This window comes from Schistocerca serialis, chromosome 9 (assembly GCF_023864345.2).
Source record: "Schistocerca serialis cubense isolate TAMUIC-IGC-003099 chromosome 9, iqSchSeri2.2, whole genome shotgun sequence".
NCBI classification, from domain to species: domain Eukaryota; kingdom Metazoa; phylum Arthropoda; class Insecta; order Orthoptera; family Acrididae; genus Schistocerca; species Schistocerca serialis.
The window spans coordinates 342,176,045-342,195,556 of NC_064646.1; the positions used below are offsets into that span (position 1 = coordinate 342,176,045).

Below are 19,512 nucleotides of genomic sequence, written 5' to 3' on the forward strand. Positions count from 1 at the left end.
TTTCAATGACTGCTTCACAGCACGTGCCATACGGATCCTTCCCACCAACACCAGCTTTTCTGAACTGCGCAGGTGGGAATTTGCCGTGCAATATATACTATGTTCCTGTAGGCCAACTGGCCTCAATTTTCGTTAGTCATTGTTCTCACCCATCCAGCCTTCCTGTTCCCATTCAAGCATTCTACAGGCCCCATTCCACCATCACACCCAGTCTCTTCACTTCTCTCCTTTTCTGATACCCCCGCCACCTCCCCACCTCTCCCCTGCCCTCTGTATAGCCTCCCGACTACTCATAACTGCCCTACCCTCTCTCTACCTCATCCCTGCATGCTGCCCGGGAGCACTGCCCGCCACCCCTACCTGCTATCCCTACCTGCCGCATCCTCCTTATCTTCACCCAGCTGTCACTTCCATCATGGACTGGTGCTGCTACTTTCAGTGTGGCTACAGTTGCCTGACACTGCAGTCTCCTGTGTGTGTGTGTGTGTGTGTGTGTGTGTGTGTGTGTGTGTGTGGGCGCGCGCGCGCACCTCTATTTTTGATGAACACCTTACAGGCCAAAAGCTTTATTTGTGACAGTCTTTATGTTGTGACTGTGAGTCAGCATTTCCGCTAAATGGTGAGTGGCAACTTTCCTTTTCATAATATTGATAAATAAATAAATGAAAATCAGGTGCATAAAACCCTCAGTATTAAAAAATTCCTGTTACTTTTTGATAACACCTCGTACGTACAAAAACATACATAGTTCTCATGTCGTCCTCAGTACTGCATAAGCACCAGAGTCTTCCTTTAAAGGTAGTTTAACATTTCATTCAACATGATGTCAGAAATGATGAAATACGCCCGCCCCCTTTCAATTTAGTTGCTCTGGCAGAATAAAGAGTTCTTAGAAATACACTAATTTAATTCTGTCCCAGCATTATTTATTGATTTCTTGTTGTTCAACACGCGAAGAAAGTTGTCTTCTTTATTTCTTTATATAATCAAATACAAAGCAAGTTTTCTCTGGAGTCAACTGATACTAATCAACAATTAAAGTTAAAGGAATAGGTTATGGCACAGCAGCACTAGCAATTACCTGCAACTTCTCCATGGTGTGCAGCCAGCTGCCAAATCGGTTTCTCATTACGACAGTCAACACAATATACTGTTCCACTTTCTGTTCCTGCCTGTACAATAACATTTAGTTATTAAAACTGCATTCATATTGTTCTTTAATACAGAAAACACCAAAAGTATGAAAGAAAGTTAATTATGGACGTTAGCAAAAGTAACAGGCCACCAAGGTGGAAATAATATGAACAAAAATTAAGTGGATAGCCCATCATCACTTGTCTTTCAGGTAAAAGCAGGAAGTGGAAGATGTGGTTTTTATGCACATGGGGGTAGGGTGGTTGCAGTGGTGGTCTGCTGTATAGAAATTTGGGGACAAAATAGAAGAAAAGCAGTCTGGGGAAATGGGCAACTCCGCAGCTGGGCAGTCAAGTTAAACCTTGCCATAGTTTCACAACAGCAATCCATGATTATGCAATACTGATGTTGGAGCTGAGTTGCAAACAGTATGGTTGATAGCCTCACCTCTGATGAGATTAAAAGATGCTGCTCACTGCAATTGAGTTGGTGTTTGGGTACATCGGACTGTCAGGCGCCTTTAGGTCCTTTACAAGGGTATGACTTATGACACAAATGACGTGAGCAATGATTATCATGCAATTTGGGTGGGTAGTAAAATATCATAGTTGAGGGTCTAGAAAGATGCAGGGAAGAAGTTTCCTTCTTTGTACTAAGGCATGGTAAATGGAACATGAAGTGTTAATAGAGGACATAGTAGAGCAGTCTGAAATGGTCTCTTGTATTATAAAGACTCCCTGTTTATTAGTGATGTGAAAGATGTAGGGTACATATGATGTTTTTGTGCATCAGACAGAGCAGAAATATCACGCCAGAAAATTTTGGCAAGAAGTTCAATATACATGGACAGAGGTTTACATGGACCTGTACGACACCTAGAAGCTGACATCAAAACTGGCCTTCTGGACAGGGTAAACTGATATGTGGTAAGGGTTCTAGGAATGTCTTCTATATAGATTCAAATAATAAAAATGCCATTAATGAATCTGAAACATATGAGCATTTTAAGACTGTATAGATAGGATTCTTTCTAGTGGTCAAAACAGGTGCATACATAAGGGTGTCATACAAGTACCCACAGCCACATCGAAATTATTTGAGCAATAACTTTACATAAGGATAGATTCCACCACATTTATAAAGAAGGAGGTAGGAAGTTAAAGATCAGTGATGCCAGGAGAGGCAACGTTTGACATGAAAAGGTCACAGGTGCAGGAGATAATTGTTTATGCAGAGCTGGCACACACAGTTACTTGCATAAAGGCAGAGTTAGAAGACTGGCTGTGGTCTGGATTTGGCTCAGAGATATGTGTCTAAGGGAAGGACTTGAAAGTATGAAGTAACTGAACATTAGTGATGGCAATTTTTATGTATTCTGAGATGAAAAGGAGAAACAAGGTGTTACATGAAATCTGTATGATTTATGAAGTGAGTGAAATATTTCAAGATTTACATGCCTTCACTCTTTCGTATCTAACTTGCAATGAGTACTGTTTTCCTCACCTTGCATACAATTAGTACAAGACTTACCAGAAACTGAAATGGGTTGAAGTGGTTCCATAATACTCTCTCAACTTCTCCTTCAAGTTCCCAAGCTTTGAAACAATCGTCAATTCGACAGTCATAAACTCTTGCCAGTCTAAAGAAAAGAAAAGCAACACAATGCGATGAACAACTGTAATCACTGGTAAAATATAGTAAACTGGAACTATATATGCTTAATTAGATTATCTAGCTATCTGATCTATCAAGAAGATCACTATGTCCGATGATTTTGTGCACTTTGTTTACTGTTAAAAACAACAAGATTGTTGCAACAGAATCATCTGATGCATTGACCATAGGAAGGGTAGTCAAAGGTTTAAAGAAATGAAGAAAGGAAAGAAGGAAGATTAGGTTTAACATCCCGCCGGCATCAAGGTCATTAGAGCTGGCAAGATTTTTATTTTCACCTCAAAAAAGTTATGTACCTAATTTTGTTTGTTTGTGAGTACAGGTCTGCACTCCTGGTACAAATTTAAATCTCCACATCACAATATCATAGCAGGCCGTTAGAGAAGACAAAACAAAATAGTGAAGTCCACTAACCAAATGGGGCAAGAAAGGTGTTGTGGAAGAGAGAGAACATGGTTTGGAGGCAGGAGTGATGTGCGAGGAAAGAGATACTAGAGAGGAGAGTGGGGAACGGGGATTTTGTGTGTGTGTGTGTGTGTGTGTGTGTGTGTGTGTGTGTGTGTGTGTGTGGGCGCGCGCGCGCACGCGCGTGCAAGCACAAGAGAGTGGTTCATGCTTAGCACGACACGTTTCAAAAACTTTTTCTCATTGTCAAGTGTAAATATTTACATAAGTATTTTGTGTGGTGTTTGCATATGTGCCGTTTGTGTCTCTTGCACTGTAGTTGGCTTTTTGAGATTATCAGGTACTGAGCCTTGTCAATTAAGTAGAAAACCATACATAAGCAAACTATCAATCACACTGTTTGTTTATGAAACATCACAAAATACATGCATAAATATTGCATGGAGACTGTTTTATCTCAAAACATGTCTTGCTAAGCATGAAAAAATACATAACTGGTGCTGTGCCAGGGGGAGGGGGGGGCAGAGCAATGCAAAGTTGGCAAAGGTGTCAACTAGCGCTACAAGTGGCCAAAGGACGAAACACGCTAAATACAGATCGCAAAAGACATGAAACTACACATGTGCAGCGGTATGGAAATGGTTGCGATTGATCATGACATTATTAATCAAACGAACTTAGTTAATCCCATCAGCCTCCATGCCGAGTGGGGCTTGGCAGAGGCAGGAGATATGGCATGAATTGAGCCAACATTTAACAATTTACCGTCACAGATCCACTGAGTGGAGCACCCTGGTGCCAAGCAATTTAACCATGTAATGTTTATAAACACTACTTGACAGCCAATGCCATGTCAGCATCATTTTATGTCAATTACATAAGTTTTTTCTGCACAAACATTTTTTCATAAAGCGTAAATTGCATGAAAATTATAAATATGTTAAAGCAATATCAGGTGTAAATTACCATTTGGCATAAGAAATTTGATGGGAGTGATAAAAAAATGTGGTGAACGATGGGAAAATGTTACTTCCAGGAAAATAAAAGCGGGATTTACTGTACTTTCAACACCATGATCATTAGAGATGGCGAACAAGCAACCATGCCCTTTTCATTGAAACTATCCCTGGGTAACGAGCAACCACGTCCTTTTCAAAGAAGCTATTTCAGCATTTGCTTTACTGATTTGGGGAAACCACAGAAAGCTTGAATCTGTACTGTTTTCTGGGAATTTGAAACACTATCCTCCCAAAAGCATGATCAGTATCTCACTGCTACATCATGTTGTTCAGTTTCATTACAACATACCCCTCTGACAGTCTAAAGAACTGAATAAATCAACAACATTAGAATTTTCTATCACATTCCTGAATTATACTTTCATTTCTCTACGAAAACTTACTTTACTGTCAATACTGAATACTCTATGCGAAATAAGAGCAACAGGGTTATACAGTCCACTATGTTGTGCATATGTTTTCATGATTATTAATAGTTTGTAGCAAGCACATTTCTATAAAGCCTCAATAATGTATTTCTTATTCATCTAAAAAAACTGATCTATATGTAACATGATGGAACAGTTGCATTGGTAAGAAGAACAGAGAGAGAGAGTGAGTGATTGTGTGTGTGTGTGTGTGTGTAAGAAAGAAAGAGAGAGAGAGAGAGAGAGAGAGAGAGAGAGAGAGTGAGTGTTCATATAATTTTGTTGTTCCTGGTGTGATATTTGTAATTTGTATTATCACACTTACTTGTCACAACATCCAGTAAGAAGCAGCTGAGACTCAAAAGGATGCCATTTCACACTTGTTACCTTCTCACAGAACTGAGTAAGTGTCGTAGCTGCCTTGCCGTTGTCCAGATCCCATAACAGTACAGTCTGATCCACTGAACCACTTGCTAAAATGTGCCTGTAAACATACAAGGTTTGAATTGGAACATACCATAGGTTTAAACTAACATGAGAAAAAATAACGTAATGAAGTATTCCTATAATGATGTAACTTGTTCGATAAGGACTGTATATTAATTATAAATGTATAACAAGTAACTGCACACTGACTGCCTAGCCTTATGACCAAGGTGTGGTTTTTTGTTGCTTGCTTGAAACATAACATTATGTTAGAGTATAATATGAATACTGTCTATTTGTACATTATATTTAGCACAGTATATTTAATAAAAAATTAACACATTGTGGCAGCAAGAACAACATTTAAGTTATGATGTAAAATTCCATCTGATGTCACACAAATACAAACTTCCCTGTGTTGTCTTCCCAAAGGCACTTGTCCACATGTTAATACTCAGCAAACTACAGAGAAATGCTTATATCATAATGGTATTCAACTGTACGTTTACTTTCTACCATACAACACTACTTGGTGTGCCTTGTGTAAAGCCTGCACTCCAGATACAACATTTGTTTTCCTCCATCCTCTGCCCTTACAATCTGCTTATTTTCAATTCTGCCCCTAGATTCTAGACTACTTCATAAATCACTAACCAAGTACATCATTTTAATATTAATAGTACCTTCCCCAGTATGGCATGCCTTAGAGTCTCAGAATAATATGAGAAGAAAAGAACTGTTTTCAGTGTAATTCTGTTCCTGGTCAGTGAGTGCGACATATAATAAAATTCTTGGAAATGTAGCAATCTCTCATTACATTATGGTCATTCCATCTCTACTCTCATTGCCCAATCCCTTCTCCCTACAATTCTTCCTCCTCAAAATGTTCACTTTTCATCTCTTCAGTTTGTCTCATCACCTTGCAACATACCTGTGAGCTACTAGTAGCATCAATTTTCGTACCACTATGTAAGTGAGCAAGTGAGTGCATGCGCGAGAACATGCGTGCACACATACTTTTTGATAGCAGGGGTACTTCAAGAAATTTGCATACTACCACTAAAAAATTTAAAACATCAGGTGCAGTCTTACGGAAGGTGTGTATTCCATGTTATGTCAAGTACTGCATCTCTATGACCATGTCGCTTAATTCCTTTTTTCTTCTTAGCTTTATTGCCCAATCTAAATGCTGGCTCCAGACTGTCAATAATATCAAGGTCCCAAACATCAATTATGGGAGACATGCTGCCAACAGCACACAAGTTACCTGCGAAAGTAAGCAAGAAGCCAATTATGTGTCTGCGATCCACTGAAAAATAGACAGCAAACCACATACAGATATACAAAACCCAAAAGCCTGTCAGTACAGCCCCACAAACCAGTCAGTAGAGCAGTAGGATTTGGGACATAGCTAATACGAATAGTGAGCAGCTAAAGAGAATGACTCCTTAAATATAACCTAGGGGTCTTCTTTGAGCAGCTCCGAGCAAAGCAGGTATGAAAAAGGCAGCAGAAGGGAGGCTGAAAAATCCTTCTGAACCCAGTGTGAAGAGAATTCATGGAATTGGTAATTGAAGTTAGGGGATTAGATTATGCACATTACATTTTAAATTAATGCGTCGGGTAAATGTATGCCTCAGAATTCAAAAGAGAAAGATGAAACCAGGGAAAAATTATTCAACCAATGTGAAAATTCCTCAAAATTAACATAAAAGTTTTCTGGATATGGCAAAAATTTAATTTTACTGAATGAAATCGAAGTTTCAGCCATGGTTGCAGTTACTCTACTCTAGAGCTACTGGAGTGTGCCCCACACCACAATCCATGTTGTTTAGTCCACTCTGGCCGCAGGTGCACGACTGGAACAGTGTTTCACAGAGACACTTTATGACTCTGCACTACTTAGTAAAGTTGCACTCCACAGCTTAGCTGGCAGTTCACAGTTCAGAGTTCATGGTGGTTGTTCAACAAGTTCATCACCCCACAGTGAACCTAGTTGCAGTAAAGGAAACAATGCATGTCTGAATGAATCTTCTGCTGAGAACAGCACCAGCAACATTGAGCATCAGACCAAGGCGGAGACTCTTCAACAGTTACATGAGAGAGACTGAATTGTACCTTTGGACTGTTCAGGACTTTTATGATACATCAAACTTGGAGTTAAGGCATGCCTAATGTGAAGTGGGAGTAGTGTCCCACTAATCTGATATCAGCAGAATCTTGGACGAAGTAGGTAGCTAGTTATAAGTTCCGTAGATTACTGAATGATTTTTTTATCAAAATGATGTGGAATGAGTCATTTTACAGGTATACATGACAGATGATTAGTGATAACACTAATGAAGACTCTTTTTGTCCTACTCACGTTGCTACACTTAAAAAATATATATTTTACAGACTATCAATTTTTAAACAGAAATTCATCCATGAATAGAAGGAGCTGTCCAGGAGAAATTATTTTAGATTTATATTTTATGCTATTGTGCAAGCAATCACAAATTTTTGTTGTAGCACTGAATGCCTTTCTGAGCCACTGGCCGCTCTAATGATAATAAAGGACAGTTTTTCCTTGAGTGTTATAGGAATGGACACACACACACACACACACACACACACACACACACACACACACACACACACCTACCTACTTGCATATCTAACAATCTTGATGGCACACTAAAATCTACCCTTCCTTCTATTGTCCTCTCTCAAGGGTTAGTTCAAATCTCAGTCTGGTCATACTGCTTTATATACAGTGCATCCTTTCCAGAACACATGAAGCTAGGAAGTTCTTTCAAAGTGACCTCAGTTGATTCCTCTTCAATGATAGTCCAACTGAGGTTGCACTGTGCACTATAGTCAGATTCACGCATGATGGCAGTTCATGGAGGTCAAGGCATGGATGGGGAAAGCAGTGGTGGCAGTATCAGGAAGAAAGCTCATGGTTTAACGTCCTGTCGATGTTGAGGTCATTGGAGACGGAGTACTAGCTCATATGTCATCCTCCCAAATGCGAGCTCAGTGTTGTCGCTTCCAAGTGACAGTTGCACTATAGGCATAGAGGGGCTTTGCAATTGAAGAAAAAATGTATCTAGTAAATTACACCTCCCACTTGCTTATGTAGAACTTGACATGGCTGGCCATGAATGATTTTCAAGACACGAGATCTTACATATTCCTGATCTGCTTAAAAAGAGGTCATCTTTTACAGAACTCAGCACTGTTTGCAATTGTGCTGAAGGGTGGGAGACAAATTCTGTTCAGTGTTTTTCGAAGAACCCCCACCCCTTGAAGAACACATTACGATCTAAAGCAAGAAAATCACCCCGAGACAAATTTTGTACAGTGTTTTTCGAAGAGCCCCAACTCAATGAAGGGCTCATCACCATCTAAAGCAAGAATGGTTCAAATGGCTCCGAGAACTATGGGACTTAATATCTGACGACATCATTCCCCTAGAGCTTAGAACTACTTCAACCTAACTAACCTAAGGACATCACACACATCTATGCCCGTGGCAGGATTCGAACCTACGACCGTAGCGATCGCGTGGTTCCAGACTGAAGCGCCTAGAACCGCTCAGCCACACTGGCCAGCTCTAAAGCAAGAAAATCACCCTAAGTTGAGTTCTACATACTCTCTGACTGCTCATGAATTTCAATGAGTGCCGATCGAAAAGCATGGGGAATCTGCTTCTCAAAGTACTTGTTCTGAAGAACAGATGGCGGAGATCTTCTGATAAGCTCTCAGAATCTGAAATATCTCATTCTCTATAAACAAATGTTGGTAATATACTGCTATGTTGGAATTGGCGTCAGTTCACTGAAACAGGCCAATGTGTGTTGGTTTACAAAACATAAAATCAACCCCGCAGCCATCTTTTTTTCTATAAACCATGACATTCATAAAAGAGACTCAATTTTCTTCACTTCCAAACTGGAAAAAATGCTGAGATAGAGAGCGAGGATGTTCCAAAACTAACTGAAGTGTTGCGACCACATGCAGCCGTACTGCAAAGGCATTATCTATACATCTTCAAAAAGTGGTGTGTTTCACAACAACTGATTGATGCGATTTATTCTTTAAGTCTTTTACAAAAAGGTGAGCTATAATGGGAGACAGAGACCTACCCACAACAACACCGTCAGTTTGTTCGAAATATTGGTTGTTGAATAAAAAGTAGTGAGGGATTTTTCTGCCTTATGCTGGTAGTGTGTTTTTCAAGATCAGAAGGTTCAAGAACACAGAATAAAATGTTTCTTGTGTCCTTGGGCATGATTGCAAGTGATGCTGGGTTCTGTAAAAGATGGCATCAGTGCAAGAAAACCAAAAATATACAAGATTCCATGTCATTGTGAGAAATTATACATTGGCCACACACGTTGTACTGTCAAAAAGAGGTGCAATGAACATTGGGTTCATATGAGACCAGGTCAGCCAGGAAAATCTGCTGCTGTTGACCACAGTCTAGACATGTGACATAGCATGAGTTATGGAGTAACCAACATCTCGTCTGCATCCATCTACTGGGGTTCTGTTATTCAAGAAGCAGTTAAAATGTGTCTGCAAACAACTTAATCTACAGACAGAAGATTTCTGCTTGCCAATTGTGGGAACAGGGACTGGTGGCACAAAGGAATCTTTGGCCACACAGGAGTGAATTCAATTGACTCACGTGAGTGTATGGTGTTAGAAGCCAGAACAGCTCAGATCAGCTAGGCACCAAAAGCTCGTCTGCTCACAAATGATTGAGTCTGTGGCTTGCAGATGTGCTTTCCAGCACATTGCATGTGGAGTCCACAGCAAGAGTTTCTACTTTTTAACATTCCTAGTGATGATCTATAAGGTCCCAAAGCACTGACACGAAGTTTTGAGAAAAATAGATGTTTGTGGAAATCAAATTTGTAGCAGCTAGCAGGAGAGGGGTGCCCCATTGAGCCCTCAGGCAGTCAATGAGGCCAGAATGTGTTACAGGGATGAATAGAAACAATCTTCGCAGGTGAAACATAACATGAGATGGCGCTTTGGCATCGTCTGCTAGCATCAGAGGTAGCGTGTCAGGATGATTAAGATTCCGCCTCAAAGCAGCCAAATGAGGGCAGTCTATGAATAAGTGGGCCACCATCAGGCGGGCCCCACATCTGCAGTGAGGGGGGATTCTCATGTTGGAGAATGTGGCCATGGGTCAGCCAAGTGTGGCCAATGCAGAGTCAGCAGAGAATGGTGGGTTCCCTGTGAGAAGCACACAAGGAAGATTGCTGTGTGGTCATGGTCTCCTTTATTGTCCCCAGTTTGTTTGGGGAGATAAGGACAGACCATTCTTAGTTCCAGATTTCCGGCAATCTATGGAATATAAACGACTGAAGGTCCATTTCCAGAATCAGCATCCTGGTAACCAGCTTGGCCAACTGGTCAGCTCTTTCATTGCCTGAAATCCCAACATGACTAGAGGTCCAAATGAAAACGACTAGCCACCCACCTAAAACACAAGATCTCAGATAGAAGTAACCGGTGGGTGAGATGAGTAGCACTGGTCTATAGCCTGAAGACTGCCAAGGGAGTAACAAAAGATTAGAATACTCTTGACAGTGTAGGAACGAACATAGCTAAGGGCTAGTTTAATGGACATCCACATCTACATCCATACTCCGCACGCCACCTGACGGTGTGTGGCGGAGGGTACCTTGAGTACCTCTATCGGTTCTCCCTTCTACTCCAGTCTCGTATTGTTCGTGGAAAGAAGGATTGTCAGTATGCTTCTGTGTGGGCTCTAATCTCTCTGATTTTATCCTCATGGTCTCTCTGCGAGATATACGTAAGAGGGAGCAATATACTGCTTGACTCTCGAAACTTTCTTCTTGCAGCGGTGTATCGTAGGTCTCTAGAAGAGCATAGTGTTCCAAAGGATTGGAAAAGGGCACAGGTCATCCCCATTTTCAAGAAGGGACGTCGAACAGATGTGCAGAACTACAGACCTATATCTCTAACGTTGATCAGTTGTAGAATTTTGGAACACGTATAATGTTCGAGTATAATGACCTTTCTGGAGACTAGAAATCTACTCTGTAGGTTTCGAAAAAGACGGTTGTGTGAAATCCAGCTCATGCTATTCGTCCACGAGACTCAGAGGGCCATTGACACGGGTTCACAGGTAGATGCCGTGTTTCTTGACTTCCGCAAGGCGTTCGATACAGTTCGCCACAGTCATTTAATGAACAAAGTAAGAGCATATGGACTATCAGACCAATTGTGTGATTGGATTGAAGAGTTCCTAGATAACAGAATGCAACATGTCATTCTCAATGGAGAGAAGTCTTCCGAAGTAAGAGTGATTTCAGGTGTGCCGCAGGGCAGTGTCGTAGGACCGTTGCTATCAATTCAGTCGTGGAGAAATTGCAGCCGTTTGTCAGAGAGTGAAGTTCACTACACCATGCATGTGTGCATGCAAAGCCTGTTCCTCCATTGACTGTTGAGTTATCGGTGAATACCACTTCCGAACCCAGATGAGTCTCAAGGAAAGCCAAGTACAGGCAGCAAAAAATTTTGGTGTCAATGGAATCTTTTGGACCAAACAACACTTAAGACAAATCCAAAGCCAGGGCACAAGCGATCGGGGCAGACGCGATGTTTTCCTGACCACAGGCGACAGTGGAGGAAATTGCAGTTCAGAACAGAGACAATGGAGACGTGCAGCAATTGTAAACACAGTTCTGGGTCGCTGTTGTGGGAGCTGGAGCTCTCTTCCAGGTAAAAGGACACTGTAGTTGGGATATTCAAGGAAGCTACAAATCTGCATAGCAGCTGTTGTTGGCACCTGATAGGTAATGGACAGTCTCCAGCCTTGCATAGTAGGCTGTTCACAGAGCTAGATTGGAAGGCTCCTGTCACAAGTTTGACCCCACAATGGGGTAGAGTATCCACAATGATGAGAGAGGTGCTGAACTATAGCAAGACTCCCATAATCAAATGGGACAAAATCACAACTTTGTAGAGCAACAAAATGGTAGAGCAATCTGCACCCCAGTTAATGTTACCGAGGCAGTGAAGCGTACTGAGGAGTCACCTGCACTTTTGCTTACGCTGGCGAAGGTGGGTAAGCCATGTCAGCCGGGAATCGAAGATCAGTCCCAAACAGCAGTGCATCTCAGCTACAAGAAGTAATTGATTGTCTAGGTAAAGTTCTCGGTATGGCGACATAAGTGGCTGAAAAGCAAAAGCCGTGGTTGCGATCCCGTGACTGCACCTTTCGTATGGTGCCCCTTAGGCAACACTCAGCAAAACCCATACTAGAGGAACAATAATAAAAGCCAAAAATCATTGGCATATATGGAGGGTGGTACCGAAGACCCCACAGCCGCTGCTAGACTACTGATGGCCACCAGAAAGAGGACGCTCAGTACAAAGCCCTGCAGGACCTCGTTCTCTTGTATATGGGGAGTACTCAGTGAAGCAGCTACTCAAACCTGGAACGTATGGTGTGACAGGAAATTCTTGACAAAAACTGGGAGTTGGCCCCAGAGACCCCACTCACGTAATGTAGTAAGGACGTGGTGATACCATGTCATGTCATAAGCCTTCTGTACATTGTAAAAGACAGCAATGATGGCTGATGACATGCAAAGGCCGTCCAGATGGTGAACTCCAAGTAAACCAAATTATCAGCAGTGGAGTGGCTTTTGCAAAAACTGCCCTGTGATGCAACCAAATAACCCCGAGGCTCAAGGAGTCAATGCAACCACTTGCTTACTATGTGTTCAAGCAACTTACAGAGGATATCGGTAAAGCTGATTGGGTGATAACTGTTCATCTCTACAGGGTTCCTACCCGGTTTCAGTATTGGAACTATTGCGCTTCCTCAGCACTGAGAAGGGAAGTCCTTATCCTTCCAGTTCCAATTAATGAGGGCAATGATGCGATGCTGACAATCCACTGAGTCGAATTTTTTCAGCATTTGATTGTGGATGCAGTCTAACCTGGGGATGGAATCAGGGCAATGGATTAGGACAATGGAGAGTTCCTGTTCACTGAAAGGAGCATTACATGACTCCAGGTGGCAGGTAGTAAAAGATAAGCCCATTTGTTCCATCTGCTCTCAGACGCACATGTGCGAGCATAATGCTCAGCAAAATGTTCGGCAACAGCATCTGGATCAGCACAAATGGCACCATGCAAGAAAACACTTGGTACACCCGCCGGGGACTGGAATCCGTAGAGGTGTCTGATCTTTCCCCATGCCTTTGGCAGAGGGGTAAGTGATAAAATGGTGGAAACATATCATTTCTAGGACTCTTGCTTTTGTCGTTTTATTAAGTTGTGGATGTAGACATGGAACCGTTTAAAGGCAATGAGGTGCTCCAGTGAAGGGGGCTGCTTATGGCATTGGAGAGCCCGCCTACGATCTCAAATGGCTGCAGTGATCTCTGGTATCCACCAAGGTACCATCTTCCAATAGAGGTATCCCGAGGAAGACGGGACGGCTTGGTTGGTTGCTGGAAGAATGGCTCCCATTGTATGCTGCACATCTGCATCGATACTGCTTTGTAGTGGGGTATTAAGGACGACAGCAGAGGGGAATCATCCCAGTCAGCATTACGGAGAATCCGTCAAGGCGGGCGTTTAGGGGAGCAAAGCTGAGGGATGCATAGGAAGATTGGGAAGGGATCACTACCATACAGGTCATTGTGGGCCCTCAACTGGATAGATGCAGATGACCAGGGCTGCAAAAGGAAAGATCAATGGCCGAGTACAATCTGTGTGCCACAATGAGTGTGTGCGGGCATCAGAGTTGAAGATGTAAAGATTGAGCCATGCCAGTAAAGTTTCAATGTCTTTACCACAGCCAGTGATCATATGCCACCCCACAAATAGTTACGGGCATCGAAGAAGTCACCCAAGACTAGGAAATAGGGGGAGCTGAGAGAGTAATGCAGACATTACATCCTGGGACACGACTTCACTGGGAGGGAAATACACATTACAGATGGTAAAATCATGATGTACCCTTACCTGAACTGCCACAGCCTCTAAATGTGTATTAAGAGGCACAGGGTCACTGTATACAGAGTCCAGGACATACATACTAACTCGATCCGATACTCTCTCATAGTCAGTTTGATTCTTAAAATAACCAAGGGTAGGGGTTCAAGTTGCTGGAAACCATGTTTCTTGGATGGCATTACAGAAAGCAGGGTAAACGCTTAAAAGCTACAGTAGCTCAGCCAGTTGGTGGAAAAATCCATTACAATTCCACTGGAAGATCAGACTTACAGAATACTGTGGGGGCATGAAGTGACAGGTGGGGGGGTTATGACATAGGGTCACGTGATGCTGCCAGTTGAGACATCAGGCGTTCCACTGACTTACGTTCCATGACACATTGCCTGGGGAGATCTGGTGTCTCCACCCTGGGCATAGAAGGGATACAGGCAGAGTCCGGTGTTGTGGGGGGCCTTCATCTTAGAGGACTTCTTTTTGTCCTCCTCCTCTTTAGAAGCAGAGGACTAGGAAGGTGTCCTCGAATTGGGCACCACTGGCTGGGTGTCCTCAGTAAGTGGGGAGCCAATGCTCCCGAAGTAGGCGTGGCGGAAGCACCAAGAGGGTCCTCGATCACCGGAGTGAGGGGGTATCAGCGGGCAGCTCTGAAGGTCCACTACATGAGGCACAATATAGGAAGGCACTATCGACAGAGATGGCGACAACATTGCAGCTGTAGCATAAGATTATGGGATTAAGACACTCCTAGTTTTTTCTGGCCTCTTGATATGGGAGCCTGTCCAAGTCTTATACTCCTGGAGTTTCCTCTCAGCTTAAAAATGGAGCAATCTGGTGAGCAGGGAGAGTGGGTGTTGATGATGGCGGTGATGTTTGGTTTTTGGGATGCTCAACTGCGTGGTTATCAGTGCCCGTACAAGTTCCCAATCTTTGCTCAGTCCAATCTCACCACTTTCATGTATGATGGTGAAATGATGAGGACAACACAAACACCCAGTCATCTCGAGGCAGGTGTAAATCCCTGACCCCGCCGGGAATCGAACTTGGGACCCCGTGTTTGGGAAGCGAGAACGCAACTGCGAGACCACGAGCTGCGGACCAGGAAGAGTGGAGTTCGCTAGAGTTTACACACATTGTGTGAGGGGCACAAGGAATGTTTGCGTGCAGCAGACTTTCACAATTTCTACAGGCAGGAGTATCGGAGCAACGGGAAAACATATGTCCGAACTTCATAACCTGAAGCACCACATAGGAGGAAGAACACTGGGCTTCACGTCAAACTGGTAGACCATTAATTTGATCTTCTCGGGCAACGTATCACATTTGAAAGCCAAGATGAATGCCTGGTAGCAACTCTGTTGTCCGTTGGTCCCCTATGGACACGATGGATGAAGTGCACACCCCCATCGCTCTACGTCGGCCCACAGCTCATCACCAGATTGTAAAAGATCAGGGTGAAAGATGACACCCTGAACCATATTGAGACTCTTGTGGAAAGTGACAGTCATGGGAATGTCAACCAAATTTTCACAAAAGAGCAGCGCCTGTGACTGGGCAGGAGATGATTTTTTTTTATCTCATTTTGTTCTATATTGTTCGTTGAATTTGTTCGGGGTGGACGTCCGATGACATCCGTTTCGGTACTTTGTTGATCAGTTCACTCAGTTTTTTTGTTGCAGAGGGTAGCTAACCCTCTGACCGAACATGCTGAGCTACCATGCTGGCATTTGTTTTAATCAAGAGGGAACTATTCTTCCTCTTAAGAGATGGCTGCAACTTCCCTGCATTAGTCTTCAAAGTGTTCCACAAAAAATAAAGGCTTTGTCGCCAAAAAGGTGTCCCCATCGGGCCTGGTATAGACCAGGTATTGGGTGGATGATTTTGCTCCTTGTCATCTACTCTCGTGTTCCTTCCACAGCATGGTGAGGGAAGGGAATGCTTTGGGATCGTACTCTTTTGCCTCATATGAGGTCCTTCCATTTTAAGAGACTACTGGAACTGTGTGACCACCCGTGGGAGAAAACTTAAGTCATTTCATGTGCGAGCTATCCACCATGGTGCCACTCACTCCGAATGGATTGCCACCCAACCACAGCAATGGCTATCTGCCAGTAATCTGTTGGCGGGAGTTGACATGCCACAGTTGTGATGGGTGCATACTCCATGGCATACATGGGGAGTGTGCAGCACAGGCACCAACAGTATGATCCCTGCGTCATCAGGGGCTACCATTGCGCAGGTACTTGATGATTGTCCCCTTCTCCACAATGGCATGGCTACCGTGCTGGGTTTTGGACATACTACAACAACAGGAAGGAAAGGTGCCAAGGTGAAAGTGCACAGAGGCAGAAAATACAACATGGTGTATAACCTACCCTGCACAACAAGCAATTCTGTAAAAACTGGAAAAGATGGCAGGTCAAGCCCAATAATGGAGACCATATAATCATTCATGGAAGGTGAAGATAGCTCCAGGAGTGAAACTAGAAATCAAGGCCAAAATCGTGAACCAAATCCAGACAAAGTCTACACGGAAAGTACTATCCGACGGAAAGTCTGAGGAGCTGAGAGATAGTCTAAGTGTAAGTTTGCAGCACAGAAAGAAGAAGTAGTGCTGCATAGGATGGGTCCCCATGGTAACCAAGCACGTACTTGCTGAAGAGCAGTGAGCCCCCTGGGGAGGGGGGGGGGGGGGGGGGGGGGGGGGGGGGGAGTTATTGTTGGTTTAATGTGGAGGTCCACTTGTGTCATACCTAGATTGTGGTTTTATTTGCAAACTATGGCTGAAAAACAGATTGCTATACTACCAAATTTAAGCTTCAAATGATTTCATATGCTTAAGAACAAGGAAACAGGACTGCAGAAAGGCATTTCAAGCTGCCTCCAACTGAAAAAAATGACAAGAACTTAGTGGAATCAGGAATATGTTTAAAAGAGATCACCTGGCAGTAAACATAATCTGAGAAGTGGAACTTTTAAAATAGCCAAAACTTGGAGCAGAACTCAATACTTGGATTTTAGAGAACAGACAAGCAGGAATTTCAGTTTCTATGAAAATGATCTTTTATCGAGTGAAAGCAATAACAATTAACAAAAGGATCACTGACTTAACTGGATCAGCATCATGATGTTCAAGATTTATAAAGAGGTATTGGCTTTGTATGCAAACAAAGACAAAAATATCACACATGTCCAGCCGAGTCTGAAGAAAAAATTGTGGAAATTCATCGATTTGTCATAGATGGAAGGACAAGAGAAAAGTCTGAACTTCTACAAACTGAAAACATGGAAGAGAGACTGTTAACCTCTGATGTGCCTTCTAACAACTGTGGATTCCCAAGGCACAAAAAGCATTATTTTAAAACTTCAGGACAAGAAAACACTCATCACTCAATCATTTTATCCTGCTGTGCTGATGGGACAAAACTGCTGCCACAAGACACTTCCTAATGAACAACTGCCAAAAGGAGCACCTGTTCATGTACATAACAGTGGCTGGATGGAAGGATGGAGGAGGAATGAGATCGTGGGTAGATAAAATCCAGTCTACATGACTTGGTGGTCTACTGAAGAAGCCTGCCCTGTTAGTATGGTATCAGTTTCATTCTCACAGAAAGAAGACATTAAAAAATAGACTGAATGAACTGAGGACTCATAACTGTAATTCCAGGAGGGCTAACTAGTTTACTTCAACCATTAGATGAGAGCATCACCAAACCATTTAAGGGACTTATGGGGGAGGAGTGAACAGATGCATGAAATCTACAGATTTTAAAACTTCAGGCTCAGAAAAGGATAAAGAATCCTATTTTCTCAAGTTTGTGAGGGTGTCAAAGCTTCACAGGGCTCTAAAAACTGAAACAGTGGTTAAGAAGTTTGGAATCAATAATGCACTGGATGGTACAGAGGATATTTTATTCTTTGAGGATTCAGATTCTGAGATGACTGCTTCAGCTATTTCTACCGCCAGCACTGAGAATGAATTTTGCAGATTTGGAGAGGAAAATTGAAAGGCTTTCCCCTTCTTATATCACCTAAATATTATATGAACATATGTGTTATAATTGTTTTGTAATAAACATATTGAGAAATTTTTTCCCTAAAAAAAGTGGAGTCATCTTTTATTCTGGTGTCTCTTATATGCCAGCCAATATAGAATATCTTTTCTGAATATATGTGTGTGTGTGTGTGTGTGTGTGTGTGTGTGTGTGTGTGTGTGTGTGTGTGTGTGTGTGTGATTCCAATGAAGGTCTTTTTGGTAAAATCGTACTTGTCTGACAGTCTTTTTGTTGAACCTATCTGCAACTCAGCATCTCCGCTGCATTGTGAGTAGTAATCTATCCTTTTCATTATACCATCCTGGATTTTCCATAGGTTGACATTACAACATAAATTATTCTTTGGAATAGGTGTTGTCAAGGAGAAACCTGTCCGGTTTGTTCTCGAATTTTCCTTTGCAGTCTGCCAGACATTTTACATCACTGGGTAAATGATCAAAAAATTTGGTTTCAGTATCCCTTTTTGTACTAACAGTAACTTTAATGTTGAGTAATGAATGTTATTTTTTCTTCCAGTATTTTAATTATGTACATCATTGTACATATTGAACTTCATGACGGAAGCAGTAGTGAAAATGCCCAACTTTTTAAAAAGACATCTACCAGACGGGGGTGAGCACCACATATTATTCTTAGAGCATGTTTTTAGCAATGAATGCTTTCTTTCATTAAGTTGAATTATCCCAGAACATTACTCCAAATGACATTACTGAATGAAACTATGCAAAATATATCAACTTACTGATTTCTCTCTCCCCAAGATTTGCAATGATTTTAAGTGCAAATGTGGCTGAATTAAGATGTCTCAGATGTTCCAGAATGTGCCTTTCCACTTTCAATTTTCATCAATATGAGCACCTAAGAATTTTGACATTTCCAACCTATTTATCAATTCCTCACCATGTGTCACACTTATGATTGGTGTGGTACCTCTAGACGTGTAGAACTAAATATCCTGTCTCTTTTTAAAATTGAGGGCGAGACCATTCGCAGAAAACTGGTCAATGATACTTTTAAGAACACTGGTTAATATTTCCCCTGTTTCTGTGAGTATGCTTGGATTGATTACAATTCTGGTGTCACATGGAAAAAAAACTAATCCGGCTTGTGCATTAGATGGAAGATTGTTTATGTGTATATGAAATAATAGTTGTCCTAAGACTGAGTCTTGTGGAAACCCATAACCAATCTCTCTAATGTTAGAAGAATATCCCCTATTCACACTGGTTGAATTATTAAGTAAAACTTTCTGCCTTTTGGTGAGATACGACAGTATCTATTGGTTGGCTATATCATTAACTCCTTAGAAGTTTAAGGAGATTATTGTGATTTTTACAGCCAAATGCCTTACTTAGGTCACAGAAAATACCAAATGGTGCTATTTCCTTATTTAGTACT

The 19,512-nt window shown here is 42.1% G+C and overlaps 1 protein-coding gene across 1 annotated transcript in view; it reads right to left on the reverse strand.

Annotated features, from left to right (window-relative positions):
- LOC126419060 (periodic tryptophan protein 1 homolog) overlaps nt 1-19,512 on the reverse strand; it is a 54,531-nt gene that overhangs the window by 10,442 nt on the left and 24,577 nt on the right. Inside the window, exons 6-9 of the mRNA XM_050086139.1 lie at nt 6,158-6,332; nt 4,965-5,123; nt 2,665-2,773; nt 1,082-1,172 (exon numbers count right to left, since the gene is read on the reverse strand). Of these exons, the coding sequence (XP_049942096.1) occupies nt 1,082-1,172; nt 2,665-2,773; nt 4,965-5,123; nt 6,158-6,332 (534 nt within the window). The remainder of the gene's footprint in view (nt 1-1,081; nt 1,173-2,664; nt 2,774-4,964; nt 5,124-6,157; nt 6,333-19,512) is intronic.